The 16,778-nt window shown below is 38.6% G+C and overlaps 1 protein-coding gene across 1 annotated transcript in view; it reads right to left on the bottom strand.

Annotated features, from left to right (window-relative positions):
- Positions 1–16,469, bottom strand: part of sgcd (sarcoglycan, delta (dystrophin-associated glycoprotein)) — a 125,302-nt gene extending 108,833 nt beyond the window's left edge. The window contains exon 1 of the mRNA XM_079648201.1: positions 16,100–16,469. Coding sequence (XP_079504327.1) covers positions 16,100–16,102 — 3 coding nt within the window. The 5' untranslated portion in view covers positions 16,103–16,469. The remainder of the gene's footprint in view (positions 1–16,099) is intronic.
- Positions 16,470–16,778: the final 309 nt, after the last annotated feature.

Genomic DNA, 16,778 nt, shown 5'->3' with positions numbered 1-16,778 from the left:
ATTGGCTTGCTGAGGGGAATATGGAATTCCAATGGCAAACAGTCAGTAAATATGGTCATGGTGATGACACAAATACAATATTGTTCTTGCCCCTAAAGGTTGCTTTGCAGTAACTGTCTCTGAAATGTCCCAAATGATGTCAAGTAATAGTTAAGGAAGTAGAAAAGTGGACGGACCCTTTAGACGTTGTTGTTTTAACTCCAGTATGTTACAGTTAAATGACAAAAAGTCAAATGCAGCCGCAGGAGATAGATTAAAGTGCTGTTGGTACAAAACAAACAAAAATAATTTCCAGTTGAGAAGTGGTTGGTTCAGTGATTCAGTCTCAGTCCATGTATAGTATTTTCTTGGTATTACAAGGGGATTGATGCTGATCCAGAGAATATCATACAACTTCTACTGGCTTAGCTGCCTTTCCGATAGCAGGATCTCCCTGCCTATTGGACCAGTCTGTGGGGGATTGTTCAGAGGAAGCTCTTGGACTCTCTGTGGCTCAACCAGATGGCAGACTACTTCCATTTCCAAACCCACAGTAAATAAATATTAATCCGACAGCCAAAAGCTGCTTCCAGGTTACAGATCTACGGAAGAACGTCTGCAGGGTTTGCTGTGGGCCTCTACATTTCTTTTGAGCTCAGCAGGGGTCTCCAACAACAGAAAACAATCTCTCCGGCTTTGAGATTCCATATTCATAATAACTTGTTTGCAAATTAAGGCGAAAGAGTATTTTCATCATTTTTGGACATTTTCTCCATCCAATTCTAGCAATCAAATTCAAAGTACTAAGGCTGCATCTATTAAAAATATGATTAATTCTCATTTCAGATGTACGTCTAGTTAGGACTGATCTTCTATTTGACTCTTATGTCATTTGTATCCTTTGGCTTTTATCCAAACAACTCACATACACTCCAATTACTTAGATATGACAACGGGAGCTTTTTGGGGTTAAGTATCTTGCCCAAGGACACTTTGACATATTGACTACAGGTGATGGGGATAGAACCACTGACCCTCTCATTCAGAGATGGACATTTATATTAACTGCATTAGAGTGGCTCAAAGTTTTTACTGTTTGTCAATTTGTTTGGTAATTTGATGATTACATTTGTCAGTACATTTACACAGTAAAAGGGCCTTAGGGTCCTGTAGCAGAGTGAAGTTTTAAAACCTTAATGATTATGGTGCATTATATACTTAATCAAATTGACAGTAGCAGATTGAGGCAGAATACAATTGAAGCAAAGTGCTTTTGTTCAAACTTGCTGGAGTTCTGGGTACATAATTATGCTGCCATGTAAGTCAGATGTTTTTATAAAGAATAAAGGCTATAACATGAGTCAACAGAAGCATAATGTTAACAATGTCAGCACAGATGTTAATCCTCTCTGTGTCTCTTGGCAGAACTCTAAATCTAGCAAACATTTTCAGATAGATAGACATGTTGGCTTACTAATATCATAAACACATTCCTAGCCAAGACAGCATAATCAAACTTAGATATGATATCCTCCAAGATCATGTTTGTATATTTATTTGATAAATATAATTACATGTTCACTTTTAATGAGAAGCCATTAATTTTTAACTGAGGCAGTGAATATCACCCTTGCTCTTTTTGGTAACTTTCATCATACATTATGCAAAAACAAAAAATAACTGACTTCCTTTTGCCACACTTTAATTTCCTCTACAAGGATTATGATTATATATATATATATATATATATATATATATATAACATCTAGGGATGTAAAACTTTTAGGGATACCAAAAACTCATGGTACGATAATATTGCGATATTGAAAAATAAAGGGAAAAAAATGTGAATTTTTTTTCTTTGTTACTTGAATTTTTTTTCCTTTATTAAATAATAAACCTGATTTGTACAGCATTTTAGTAGGATAGTAGTATTTTAAAGTGTCAACAATATAATAATCAGACCCTGCAATAGAATAAATCTAGTTTCACTTTAGTTTTTCAAGTAACTCAACTCTAACTCACTCAGCATCATCAAGGTTATCTTTTAGGAATATGAGCATGTCCACATCTCCAGGTAGAAGCTGGGATGTTTGGGCGTTTACAATATCCCCTGCTGTGGAAAAAGCTCTCGCTTGGTACTGATGTTGCTGGGACAGAGAGATATGCTTTGGCCATGGGTGACAGCAGTGGGTAAAACTGTGCATTGTCTCTACACCACTTCAAAAACAATACAGTTTTTGCCAAGAAGGTGAGGCTTATTGACAGGGCGAGATATAAATACACTGTTGGTACTTGTCAATGTCTCCAGGTATGTAGGCCTACATGTAGCCCTGTAAATACCATGTCCTTTTGTGTTATCTGTTGTTTTATGTACATGTTGTAACCTACTTGCTGCCATGTTGGACAGGTCTCCCTTGAAAAAGAGATCGATGATCTCAATGGGACCATAAAAAATTAGAAAATCGCGGTAAATTTGTTCAGTCTCACGACGGTATTGAGACATTTCTTTACCGCGATATTCGATATATCATTACATCCCTAATAACATCATAATAAATCTAATGAAACAGTCTCATGTAGAGCAAAGAAAAGAAAAGGCTACATGACACTGTCCAAGCAGTTGCATTGTACACCATGGAAACAAAAAAAGCTTCTTTTTTTTCGCAACCTGCTATTAGTCAGCCTGGCAGCAAAGTAAGACATGTTCAATTACAGGATGGAAGTCCTCAATACATGTTAAAAATAAAGAGTCAAATTGGCCAATATCAACCTTCCCTGTGATTGCTTCATTTCATATATTTTTCAAAGGAGCTCTTTTTGATTTTCATTGGGCACAAATAAAGAACTGGCTGACTCGGCAGTGCTGCACAAATACAAAAAGAGGCAGATTTCAGTTAATTAAAAAAAAGGGACTAAAGCACTTTGGAGAAAAAGGCTGCAAAAAGGGCCAAACAAATAAAAGCTCAAGTATGAAAGTTAAGATGAAGAACATTGAAAGAAAGATAACAGAAATAGCTTTCGGAAAAGTTGAGCCATTGATTTTAAAGGACTGGACGATTGAGTTAGGTCAATCTTGATCTAAAGATATGTGCAAACATGTTTGCGATACTGGAGTTGTCTGAAGAGTTTACCTCCCTGGGTGGCTTCCGCCTGAAGTTTCAGTTTATTTTTAACTGTTAGATGAAACCAGGTCAAAGGTTTTGGCACTTTTGACATTGGATTGCTTATGCAAGGATTTGTCTGACTTTGAAGCTCTGGAGTCGAACTGTACTTTGAAAAAGTTGTGTAGGAGAGGCTTTTCTGTCAATCTCAACACCCGTTACCTGCTAGACTTCCTATCTTGTCTTTCAGTCTCCCAAATCCACATTTGGCTCTGGTACTTTTCATGAGGTAGCTTTTTTTTAAAGGGAAATGTTGGTTGTACGTGACTGCACTTCATGTCATTTAGTTTAAAAACAATTTAATTAATTATTCAGTTATGCATTTCAGCATAACCCGACCTTAGCGGTGACAACCGCTTTAAGCTTAAAATGGAAAAAATTATATGAACTGTCAAAACATCACATGAATTCAGCCCGATTAGCTTAACCACCAAAAGTGTTGGTAATAAATTGGCTGCAAAACAGAAAACACTACACTGTGTTTGCAGAATAAGGCATGGACTGTAGGTCAATGTTGAACCAAGGCAGGAACAGGAAATTAGTGTACAAAAACAAAATCTTAGAAACAACGCCTGGTGTTCAGCTCTGTTGGCATAATCGTTTTCCAGGTAGCATGACTTTTGCCAGATAAATAAGTGTTAAAAAACAAATGCTTCAAATTAAAGAATGTAATGAGCATTACACCGTCCACCACCAATATTTTTGTTTTCAAAGTTTGAGCAATTATGTATCCAACATGTGCTGTGGTAAGAAAAAGCTAACTTAGTTGAAAAAAACTGTAATTACTTCCCGAGGCACTGTCAAATGATTTTTTGCTGACGGACTATTACATTACAAAGTTGCTCTCTTCTACCTAATGGTGACAAGATGCAACACATGATACTAGGTGACGTGTTTTTTTCGAGCACCAAATATGTCAACATACATGATGTCCTTTTTTCCTTTTTAGCGTATCAGGATTCTTGTTATAACAGGAGAATTTAATTTGGAGTAAAGCCCTTTGTATTGAATGTATTGGCCGTCACAGGCTGACTAATGGCGGTTTTTACTTCTCTGCGCATCAAACTTGGTTTCCTGTAAACGTCTGTGGTATATACCGCATACTGCACTCATCCACAGCATCGTCATTTTGTATGCTCTGCTGCAGTTGTCCATTTTACTCTGATCCATCCATATTCAGTCCAGCACTGAGTTGTTTGAGAGTCTGGGACTATTAAGAACAACCATTGTTTTCAAGGTAAGTGCCAATCAGTCATGTTGTACTCTCTGAGAGTCGTAACAGAGTTAAAAAAGGAAGTGGGCAGATAAGTAAACAGAGAAAGAAAAAAACTGAGAAATGAGAGACAAAAGTGGAAGAGACAGAGGGACAGAAACAGAGACAAGGAACTAGAAGAATGAGGGAGGAACAGAGGAAGGAGACAGCGAGTGTACATGTGAGGAAACATCAAAAGACAAAATGAAAGAGACAAAGAATAAGATACTGAGATTGAGGTAGATGAGAAAAAGATATATCTGTGTTTTCCAGAGAAAGGTAGAGGCACAAAGAGAAAATAACCTCGAAACAACTTCATCTGGGTTAAAGGGTTGAAACCCCAGCAGTGACTTGAATTACGAAAAAGGGTGTTACATTTTTTTAGTATCCAACCAAAAACAGGATCCTTCTATTACTGGCATAAAAATGGTTGCTTAAACCTAAACACATGCAGGAAGTCAAACACCAGTCCTGCACTTACAATGTACACTATGCATTTAAACCAACAATTCACTTTCACTGTTGAAAAAACACCCGGATATACCTTCGAATTATGGCCAAGACCGGTAATTCTACAACATACAGTATATCATATATATATATATATATATATATATATATATATATATATATATATATTGATATTCTGGTCCGGGCATAGTATTGGTGGCTAGAAGGACATCAGCTTCAGCATAATTCAAAAATGTAAATACATGGAACAAGGAATGTGGATTGTATTAAATATGTATAAGAATAGAAAGAGATACAGTATGTCTACTGCCCCTTTCACACAACGCGTCTTCAGCGCCGGCTCGGAGCTAGAGCCTGAAAAGTACCGTTTTTTCCTGGTCACACCGCAGCGGCGCCGCCTCTTAGCTCCGGAATCCGGTTCACTTCCAGCTCCAAAAAATGGTCGGTCTAGAGGCAAGAGCTTCGGAGCTAAGAGGCGGCGTCGCTTACGTCTCTCTTACGTCGAGGCGTGCAGGAAACTAAACCCACCTCCCCTGAACATGGGTCGACTGAAGAGTCTCGTCATGCCTGCCTACAAGCAGTAGCGCTGAGCAAAGTGACTAGAAGGCAGCCACACACTTATAAAAAAAACGACACTTTATAAAGTCAGGCAACACTAACCAGGCTTCGTGTGATTCTGTTTATTTGTACCTTACTTTGACCATCCGTTCACTGTTATTGATCATTGTGGAGAGAGGCAGACGTTTTGTTTTCTATTAAAGCAGCTATCGGATGGAATCCATACATTACATTACATTGCATTTAGCTGACGCTTTTATCCAAAGCGACTTACAATAAGTGCATTCGACCAGGAAGATACAACCTTTAAGAAAACAGAATCATATAAGTACATCAGGTTTCATAGAGCCAAACATTTCAAGTGCTACTCAACTGGCATTTAGAAAGCCAGCCCTTTATTAGTATATAAGTGCTTTGTTAGTAATTCTATCGCTCGAAGTGGAGTCTAAAGAGATGAGTTTTCAGTTTGCGTCGGAAGATGTGTAAGCTATCTGCTGTCCTGATTTCAATGGGGAGCTCATTCCACCATTTTGGAGCCAGGATAGCAAACCCACGTGTTTTTGCTGACGGGAACTTGGGTCCCCCTCGCAGTGCGGGTGCAGCGAGCTGTTTGGCTGATGCAGAGCGGAGTGCACGTGCTGGGGTGTACGGTTTAACCATGTCCTGGATGTAGGAAGGGCCAGATCCATTCACAGCATGGTACGCAAGTACCAGTGTCTTGAAGTGGATTCTAGCAGTTACTGGAAGCCAGTGAAGGGAGCGGAGGAGCGGTGTGGTGTGGGAGAATTTGGGAAGGTTGAAGACCAGACGAGCCGCTGCATTCTGGATGAGCTGCAGAGGTCGGATGGCACATGCAGGTAGACCAGATACATGGGCTGCACAGGTTGAAAAGTATAAGGTTGGAGAAGTCGTTATTTAATTTAATCTGGCTTTGCTTTAAAAGCAACACGATCATCGACCCGACGCAGTCCCCCATTGTTGTTGTTGTGAGCGCCGTAACGCCGTTGGGGAGCAAATCAGCGATGTGTGACGTCATGACGCAGCAGCGGCAGCACCATACCGGCTCTGAGTGGTGTGAACAAAGCGGGAGCAGAAAAGGGAAACCGGAGCTGAACCAGAAAAGCTCTAGCTCGGAGCTAGAAAGGGAAAAGCGCTGGTGTGAAAGCCGCATACATGGCCACAAAGAACAGGATGGACAATTTGCAATCCAACATAAAGAACATTTGGCATGAGTATTATTTAAGATTAGAAAATCAAAACCTATCCATATAAAATTGGCAAGGACTAACAAATCAGTGGATTCATAAGCACCAACTAAATGTAAAAGCTTAATACACCAATATAATGTACTGCCGGGCTATGACAAACACTTTGCCAAAACAGACGTCGTTTGAAACTGCTCATTATGCTGAACTGTTGCTGTAATCAGCTTCAAAGTTGTGTAAACATCAAATCATAGTCAAAATGCCTCTAATTGATTGCACAAGTGTTCTGTCATTAGACTTTGTCGCCAGTTGTATCTCAACAGTTTTCTAAAGAAGTGCTCCAACAAATAACGAAAATGAGCCAAGAAATGAGCCACTTATGTAATAACAGCTTTTAAAGAGATTAAGATCAAGTTTTCTCTATACATCAAACTAAAATGTTTCTCTGAACACCTCTCACAACAGTGCTGCTGACTTGAATCTTAATTGGATTGTACATGCTGGGCTCCCTGATAACAACATCCGTATTCCATTAATTTGTTTGTGGCAGCTATCCACTTTGACCAACACATAGAGTATTGATGTTCCATATCAGATTATTTGTATTTTTTTAATGTTAAAATGTAAGTTGGAGTCTATGTATCTGTATCACACTCTAAGCAATACTTTAGCTGATTAGCAGCTGCAGCATAACTTGTTTTCCATTAAACACATAACCAATCAGATATGTTCACTACGTTTATCTATTTTCTCTTTTGAACAACAATGTTGTCAAGAAAGTGAAGTTATTTGCAGATATTTCATTTTCAAAATATTGTAGCAATCAATGTCTATGAGGGGATACGTTGATGGGAGTTCTGTTTTGTTAAATACTCAATTGTAAAGTTTCAAATGTGCGGTTCCACTGTGCAGCAATCACTGAACTCACACTGTGCACAATCAGCATCATAATAAAAAACGGTTTCTCTTGAAATAAAGCAGCACCTCAAGATCGTCAAACACTCAACAGCTGAATGATTGTTGACGTTTCAACAAATATAAAAAACTGGTAAAAACAACAACTACTTCTTTGGGTTTTATTATTTGTTTTGAGGCATGCTGTACATTTAAGACCAGAAACAATCATTGAAGTCTGTCCGAGGTCTAAGGAGTCTATAATGATGCAGAAAGAAGGCAGGCTCTGCCAATCCATCACCGTGTATAATAACCTTCCCTCTTAATTGACCTCCCTAATGGCTAGGTCCCACTTTAAAAGAAAATAAATCCTAAGAACACTGAAATGGACGGACCCCCAGGTCTGCAATTGGTTTTACAGACGGCACACATTAAACAGTGAGGAAAACACAAGAGAATCAAGCAAACACACAGGTATACAAGCAATATCACTGTAGGATCTCTGTGACTGTGGTTCTTATTAAAATCGCTCTTGAGGGTTCAGGTACTATTTACCTTGCAGTCAAATAGCCAAGAACAAAGAGGGACGAGTCAAAATGTACATGGAAATGACTTTGCAGCCCAATGACAAGTGGATGTGCGAGGAGGTTCGCTCGGCGCAACTCGAATACGGCTTCAAAGTCTAATCCAAAATGTATCACTCACTCAGCAAATCGCCCTGTTCTCTTCTCTTCTGCTTCACTTTTCTCCCCTTTTGTATTCCTTATTCTCACTTCTATGTCTCTCATATTTCCTTTCAGCACTACAAAAAAGAGACACATTTCTAGAGTTGAGAACCCTGATCCATAAAAAAAAGAGAGAGATTTGTAATACAGGTGGCTCAGTCGTGTTGCAGAGCAGATTTGCATCAAATGTAATACAAGCTTCCAGAATTGTGGGTAATGGCTCTAAAGTCAAGGGCTCTGAAAATGTGTTATGGGTTGTGAAATGGATTTAACATGTTCTTAAGACTTAGGAAATAAGGAATTGTAGTCTTAGAGTTTTAGCGTAATAGTCCTCTCTTCTTTCATGAGTAAGTTGAGAAGATTGAAACCACTCTTGTATCTTCAAAGGCAAGAACAAGTTATGTACGCACAGTAGCTTCAAACCAACAGTACCATAAAGACCCGATTGTCAATTGTACAATATCCAATATATAGTATAATACTATTTTATAAAGCTGTCATGGATTAGCAACCATTTTGCATTCAGAAACAATCCAACTCAACACCTCAGGACATGTTGACACTGTTGGTCTCTGCCACCCCAACACTGCCATTCAGACAGTGAGTTGGTCCCATGTCAACAAGCTAAATTGTCATAAGCACACAACTGAAAAGCTCTGGTGAGTCATTCTTCCCAATTTTCCAGACAAGGGTGGTTTTATGGTTGGAGAAAGCTGAAGTGTGAGTCCTTAAGGCACGTTGCCAGCTGTTAAATACAGTGCTGTTTATGGGTAGGAATACTGCTTAAAAGCTTTTCCTGGATCAGAGATTGGTTGGTTGGCGTCATGGTCAGAGGTACTGTATTGAAAATACCTCTGCTGATACAACCCAGTCTCATGGCATTTCGTGTTCACCAACACGATTTTTAATCTATTGATTCGTGTTCACCGACACGATTTTCTCCTTTTTTTCGTGTTGCACAGCACGATTTTAAAAGCAATGTATTTCTACTGGTAATGTGTTTCGTGCCTGCAGCACGTCTTTTTCTCCGGTCGGGTCGTGGAAGACCGGAAGCTGTGTGGTTCATAAAAACATGTTCTTACTCAATATCAAGCCACAATTATTGCTTTTATTTTAAATCGTATAATTTCGGACTTTTGTTGCCGTCTGTGAGGAAAATAAATGGGGCTCAGAGCCTCAGAATACTGAAATCTGTATTTTTAAATCTTTCCTTCTAATTTGTTATTCTTTTCAAAAAAACACACTGTTATTTACTCACCAATAACACACAATTATCCTTGCTTTTATTTATTGGTTTGATTCCATAATCTCTGGCTTTTTTGGCGTCCGTCAGTAACTGAATTTCAAAAATAAAAATAACCGGAAACAGACGTAGGCCTCTAGGAGTTTAGGATGGCCGAACACACTACACTACCCATAATCCCCAGCTATCGTTTAGGACTACAGTCCCCGTGATTAATCTTCAAGCGCTGGGATTGGATGTTGGAGTGGCAGTGCGCCAAGGTTACGCCGAGCGTCAAACAGCTGTTTGAAATGGAACAAAACCACGCCAGACTATCCAAAACTGGAATCGAACGCCCCCCCCCCCCCCCCCAGAACTACACATGCTGGCTATTGTGTTTCGCAAAATGTTCCATGGGACGTCTCTACTGAACGTTTTCGGTTTTCCCACAATTAGAAGTTGCCAGTATTAAACACATTGGTGTTATCAAATGTAAAACATATAATTAATAAATGGGTGAAAATCGCTTGTGTCCATAATGCGCAGCATTAATATATACCCACGTGACAGCTCATTGTTACTTTGTAATTCTACTCCACAATTCAGAGGTTAACCTGATTGCCAAGTGCCAACAATCAGGAGAGATATTTGATAGTTGGTGCTTGAGAAGACTAAACATTTATCTGCAATTGACATGAATGGAAACGAGTAACAAAGTATATTCATTACTCGTTATTCTCTACTAATAGTTAATTAAAGACTGTATAATGGATATTTTGCACATCTCTTTCCAGATTTCAAGATTTTCAAAGGTTATTGACTTATCATATACACAACTACGGTGTATGCAATGAATGAAAATCTTGGGTCACAGGTTCCTCAACAGCACATTACAAGACATCTATCTATATGTGTTTGTACCTCCACCATTAAACTGTCATATTCTGCACATTTCTTATACTATCTACATACATAAGAGTATAATTCATATGTATAATATCAGATAAAATAAGTGCTTCAACATAGTTAACATTGCAGGAAAGCAATATATTAGACGTTAAGTACTTTGTCAGGCTTAATATTTATCTGTAGATACCCCCAAAGTTTTTTTCTTATTTAAAAGAGGACCTTAATCTAAAGTATTATTTAATGTTTAAATAAAGGTTAACTCGTTTTTCTGTTTTGCACCTCCTCCTATTAATATCTTTGTACATCCTGCTCTAAACTGTTTTATTGTAGAGATCACTTACAGTATCTTCTTGATTTTTTATATTCTATATTTCTATCACAGACCTTCTACTTTCCCCCTATGAAAGTATGTACTCTTAATATTTTTATCAAATATAACACATAAAAACAATAATTAAATAACGTGCTTTAACCACTAGGCGGTGCACACAAGGTACACACAGCTATAATAACTTTGTATTATTAGTGTAGGACACTTATGTATGTACAACATCTGAAGATGTGTAGTTTTATTCATGTTTTCACATAATTTTATAGCATATTGCTATACTATTTCAGACTCAGTAATTTACATTCTTATATTCAAAGAAAATCAAAGTCCTTTTATATCAGCTGTGCACCGTTATGGTGTAAATATAACCTATCTACGAATTAGATCAAATATAAAAGTCAGCCGAATTAAGGTTGATACTGCAAGGAGACGTATTGTGTGAAGAGAAATTGAAGATGTTTTTTAATTGTTGATATATTTATGATCCACGTTAAGTATTCAGTTTCGGCGGCATTTCTTCCAGTTTTTCCAAAGGTCATCTCATCAGGGCTCTATAAATAAAGAACTACGGCAGATCTGTAATATGTAATGCAGCCGAACCGTGTATTACAATGCCGTTATGTGATGACTTTCAAACAGAAAAGCAAGAACACTCGGAATTAAGTATGATTTTATTCTTTTAAAATGTTTTCCGGATTTCATATCATATAAACACCAAATCCCAGCATGCATTGCGGCAAAACCATCCAATCAGCAAGCTTAAACCATAGCTGAGAATCTTGGGTAATCGCTCGAAAAGCCTACGTCTGTTTCCGGTTACTTTTATTTTGAAATTCAGTTCCTGAAGGACGCCAAAAAAGCCCGAGATTATGGAATTAAACCAATAAATAAAAGCAAGGATAATTGTGTGTTATTGGTGAGTAAATAACAGTGTGTTATTTTGAAAAGAATAACAAATTAGAAGAAAAAAAGATTTAAAAAATACAGATTTCAGTGTTCTGAGGCTCTGAGCCCCATTTATTTTCCTCACAGACGGAAACAAAAGTCCGAAATTATACGATTTAAAATAAAAGCAATAATTGTGGCTTGATATTGGGTAAGAACATGTTTTTATGAACCACACAGCTTCCGGTCTTCCACGACCCGACCGGAGAAAAAGACGTGCTGCAGGCACGAAACACATTACCAGTAGAAATACATTGCTTTTAAAATCGTGCTGTGCAACAAGAAAAAAAGGGGAAAATCGTGTTGGTGAACACGAATCAATAGATTAAAAATCGTGTTGGTGAACACGAAATGCTATGAGACTGGGTTGGCTGATACTGTATACGTGTGGAAGGATTTGGCTAAATGTTTGTAAGAGATTTTTTATCCACAAACATCTTGTGCCTGCAAGACTTAAAGCCGAAGCAAATTAATTATTTTAACAACGCTGTCTAACCTTAGCTTGCAGGGATAATTACAATCACCTGCAGTGAAACATTGAACATGTGTGTTACATTTAACAGAGGTTTCATTACCATAATAACTGGAACACGATATTAACTGAAATAAAAAAGGAGGCTAATCCTGGTCTTTTGAAGCAGCTCCAAAAGACATTGTTTCCATACATGTAATAATATACTTCTTCTTCATGCTGGACTGTGCTAAAACAAATTGGTGGAAAGATCAATAAACATCTAAGGCTCTATCCAGCAGGAAAATACTTGTATCTCAGAGAGCTTCTGCACATTTTCTGGAATTCAAAAGAGAAACAATCAACTCTTAGAAAAATAACAAATATATAACATTTGCTCAAAGGGCTGGCATATCCATGCTTTAACTGTGCCTTTTGTCTCTTATATCGACACTAGGTGGAATAAATGACACGTTTTACCATAAATGTAGCTACAACTTTTAAAAAATAATTTTCAGATGTGTTTTTTCCTAGCAGCATTTTGGCAGTGTTGTTATTTCTGTGCTCTTTTCTCTCGCTCCTTCTTGGCCAGACTGTATCACTTTCTCAAAAGTTCCCTGCTTTCATAGCATTTAACAAATCGCTAAAGCAAACATTTTTTATAGTAGCGATAATGATTTAGGAAAATATTTGAGGGACTCTAATAGTCGTAGCCTGGCTGTTTTCTTTCTCCATCCTGTCGAGTGGAGCAGAACAGCAAGTTAGAGGGTTAGAGTTAGCTAAATGTTGATCTGAAGAGAAAAAGGCAGATTTCTTGAAGCATGGCTCTAATGTGCTAAACTGCTACTGCATAGATAAGCAGGAAAGTATAAACCTCGCAGACACTCAGCAAACAGCAAAATGCTCTCAGTGGTGGCTGAGATGACTTTGGTCATACTGGTATCTCCAGTGTCTTCCTCGGTTGGATAGCTGCCACGGTTACACACTCACAGACGTCAATCTTGAAAGAAATACTTGCAGGAAAGTATTTAATGTTCTTCATCACAGCAGCAAATGATTGCAAAAAGCAATATATATATATATATATATATATATATATATATATATTTTTTTTTTAAAGTAGCTTTGATAGTATACAGCTAATTATGTCAGCGTGTATTCAAAAGTCATTCAAAAAATAATGGCCGTATTTGAATCACACGTTGAGTTATTATACAGTAAACAGCCATGTGTCTTCAACACCTTCATCATATATGTGTACTGCTGCCTTCAATACATTAAAGTTTATCAGCCGAAGAAAAAACAATTTAAAACATTGAACAATTCCACCTCATAATGAAAACAGGCTGCGCTTTCGGCTCGCAGCAAAAGGTGCTAACGGTGCAAAGACTGAAAACAACTGCAACTATGGTGACAGAGGTAACAGTTTTAAACTGAGGGAGGATTTTAGCATGGCTGTGAGTGGAGGCCATTAGCTAGCCAGTGGGACACACAGGACCTTAAGCACCAAGAAGCACATGCCTGGGCCGCCCACATAAACAAAGATCGAATTACAACAACCTAAAGAGGGGAGGCAGTTATTCTCTGCTCAGGACGCAATTACACCACTGTATATCTACATGGAAAATATTTGTTTTGTTATGAAATGAATACTCTGAATGCCATATATAGAACCTTTTAAAGTATTGACGAATGTTTTAGTGAAATTGGAACAATGAACCTTAGCTACTGTTTACATTAATTAACTATTCTAGTGTTTATGCTTAGGGTTTAACAAATGGAGGGAAACAAAATGGAATGGATTCATGTCTGTGTGTTTCATCAGATTGCAAAATGCCTGCTTGTTATTATGTTACTATATCTGAGTGAGTGTAGGATTGGCTTCAGTTAGGGGTAACATTAGACAGTTGGAAGCTACATGCAGACAGACATTAAAAAGCCTATAAAGAGACAGAGACAGAGAGTCGGGCTGGGGGCTGGAAGGTCAGCAGATATTTGGAGCTCTATTCCCAATATAACTGTGTGTGGAGTGACAGCTGCTGTGTCCTGAAGCAGGTGGGATGTGTTACATGCCTGAGTCACAGTGGGATGGAATGGACTCTAGAGTTTTCTGGTAGCAGAGGCTACTTCAGTGAATGTATAATCAATGTGTAAAGACACAAAACGGCTGCTGGCAGTCGGTAAGACACAGCCATTGTTGCTAATTTCCTTCATCTTGCCTTGGCATCTTGTCATCATTCTTTCTCATGAAAGAGAAGCAAGTAAGAAATTAATTGGCCATATGGCATGTTTTATCATGCTTCTTTGTATTCTTTTGTAACCTTTAATACATCTCTGATTCATCCAAACTCTTTGGAAACCATTGAAATAGTCAAATACTTAACTGGAAAAATACCCCCTTCATGGACAGATGTCATGGAAATGCATTTTTATTAAATAACAGTATATTACTTTGCTATTATTTAAGCGCGATGGAATAATTTGTTTTGTATTATCAAAGATCAACTGACAGAAATCCATGTGACAATTGCTTAGCAACTGTTCTGCATCACTCAGAGCCAGGATACCATAAATACTCAGCTAAGTCTGAACAGAGCGTTTGGTCCCTTCTGGTTAGGTCACAGTTTGAATGTTTGATTTGAAACTTCCATGTGCCTGACTATCCTCACCAAAAAGGGCAAATATGTTGCTTATCATTAAATATAACCAAGCTTAGCCCTTGAAATATCATCAAAACATAGGGATAAAGAGACCTTTGCAAAACCTGTGGAAGCACATTTGGGTTTGAAAAGTCTTCTGGAAAAAGGTCAGCTCTGTATAGGTATAAATAAAGTGCAATTACAAAAAAGTAATTTCACTTTTATGAAAGCTATAACAAAGAAGCTCAGCAGGTTTTCAAGGTGAATTAAACGGAAGCAGTACAGAAGCCGAAATATGCAGAAATATAAATGTTTGGCTCATATTGGTCAAAAGGATGGATAATCTACAGGAAATAAGATAATTGAGATGTAAATCCAAAAGATTGGGTCATTGTCCACGGTTGGAGAAAAAAGTTGTAACTATCAACATTACCAAGAACTTAAAGACATAACATTTTCGAACAAAGATAGACATTTTCATCAAGGAATTGGATCCAAGGGTTGGATTTCAAACCCTGATTTTTTAAAAGACACATACTGAGATTTAATTGAATTTGTCTCAATAGACTCAAAACAAATACAGTTATTTATACACACACAGACTTGAGCCAAACAAGACCTTTTCCTCCAAAACACACACACACACACACACACACACACACACACACACACACACACACACACACACACACACACACACACACACACACACACACACACACACCATCTCCACAACTGAGTGCGCCACTCATCCCTCCCACCCAGAGCTGACCCAGAGTCAGTGTTGAGGCGCCCCTCCTCCCCCAACCCTGACAGTAGGCTGCAGTCTGTCCACATGCAGCTTCTTGTTACTTATTTATAGCAGCGTGTTCCCCAGAGGAACAAAGTAATTGAAACCAAATGTGTTGCCGGGACTGATATGGGGTAGTTGGGCGGACAGTCCACCCACAATTCTCCACACACAGATTGAAGGAAAAGGGGGGGATTTAAAGCAAGCATTCTTGGTCAACTATTTTCTTACAATTTAAAAGAGAAAAAAAAAGTTCCTGAGCTTTGTTTCTTTGCAACTTCTCAGTTCAAAACAAGTATTTTTATTGAAATGCTTCACTCTCAGTGGCTCTGCTTTTGTTAAGTATTCAATGTTGTCCTTGTTTCCCAATGAGCACCAAGTGGAAACAATTAAAACACATTTCTGCCAAAAGAAACAAGCAAACTGCAAGCTAAGAACCTAAAGCCTTAATTTGGTCCACTGTTTGAAGGAATAAGTAGCAGCACTCAGAGCTCAGCCCACTTCCCCGCCCACCACAGCCACACTTAATGAGCAGTCCAAACAAGGCAGTGAAACCAAACTTACCATATTTACTTTCCCTTATGGTTCTCTCTTTATTCCTCTCTTTACTTCCTCACACTGGGCTCCCGGTGACTCCTGCTCAGGGTCGAGGTGTGTAAGGCAGATACAACTGGGATTTAGTTGCTGTTAAGAAGCTGCATGAGGCCTTCACTGACCAAAGTCAAAGTTAGGCAGCCACCTCTCTCTTTCTTTCCCCTCCCCGCTGCCTTGCTCTCTTGTCAGCTTTTCCAAGAACACACTCCTCCCCGCCCCTTCTGGCCCCGTCCCTGAGCTGTGAGCTGTTTCCTGGACGCGTGGTGGACTCCTGTGACCCGGCTCTTTGCTTATTTTTTCCCCCTGAAGGCTCTGTCTTGTTGCTCCAGCCCTCTGAGTCTCTGAGTTGCAGCCCTGCCTTCCTGACAGATTTAGAAGCAGAGACACATGTGGGCTTCTGGTTTGAAGTTTAGAGAGGCGGGACTTGTCTGAGAGTGTTTTGTTGTCATGACGACCCCTCCTTCTCGAACACTTTGAGCCCTGCCCCTGCGGTGTGTTGGGTAAAAGGGGTGTGTGGATTTTGGGTTATTTTTTCCTTGTGGATTTTGTGACATACAGTACAGTATATCACAGTAAGTTGTAAACAAAGTCTAGTGGACATTATGTGTTCATAGATGTGTAGAATAATGTGAAAATCCTAATATTAAGA

This window comes from Notothenia rossii (genome assembly GCF_949606895.1).
Source record: "Notothenia rossii genome assembly, chromosome: 9".
Classification (NCBI taxonomy): domain Eukaryota; kingdom Metazoa; phylum Chordata; class Actinopteri; order Perciformes; family Nototheniidae; genus Notothenia; species Notothenia rossii.
This window is presented reverse-complemented; position numbering and strand designations above follow the sequence as displayed.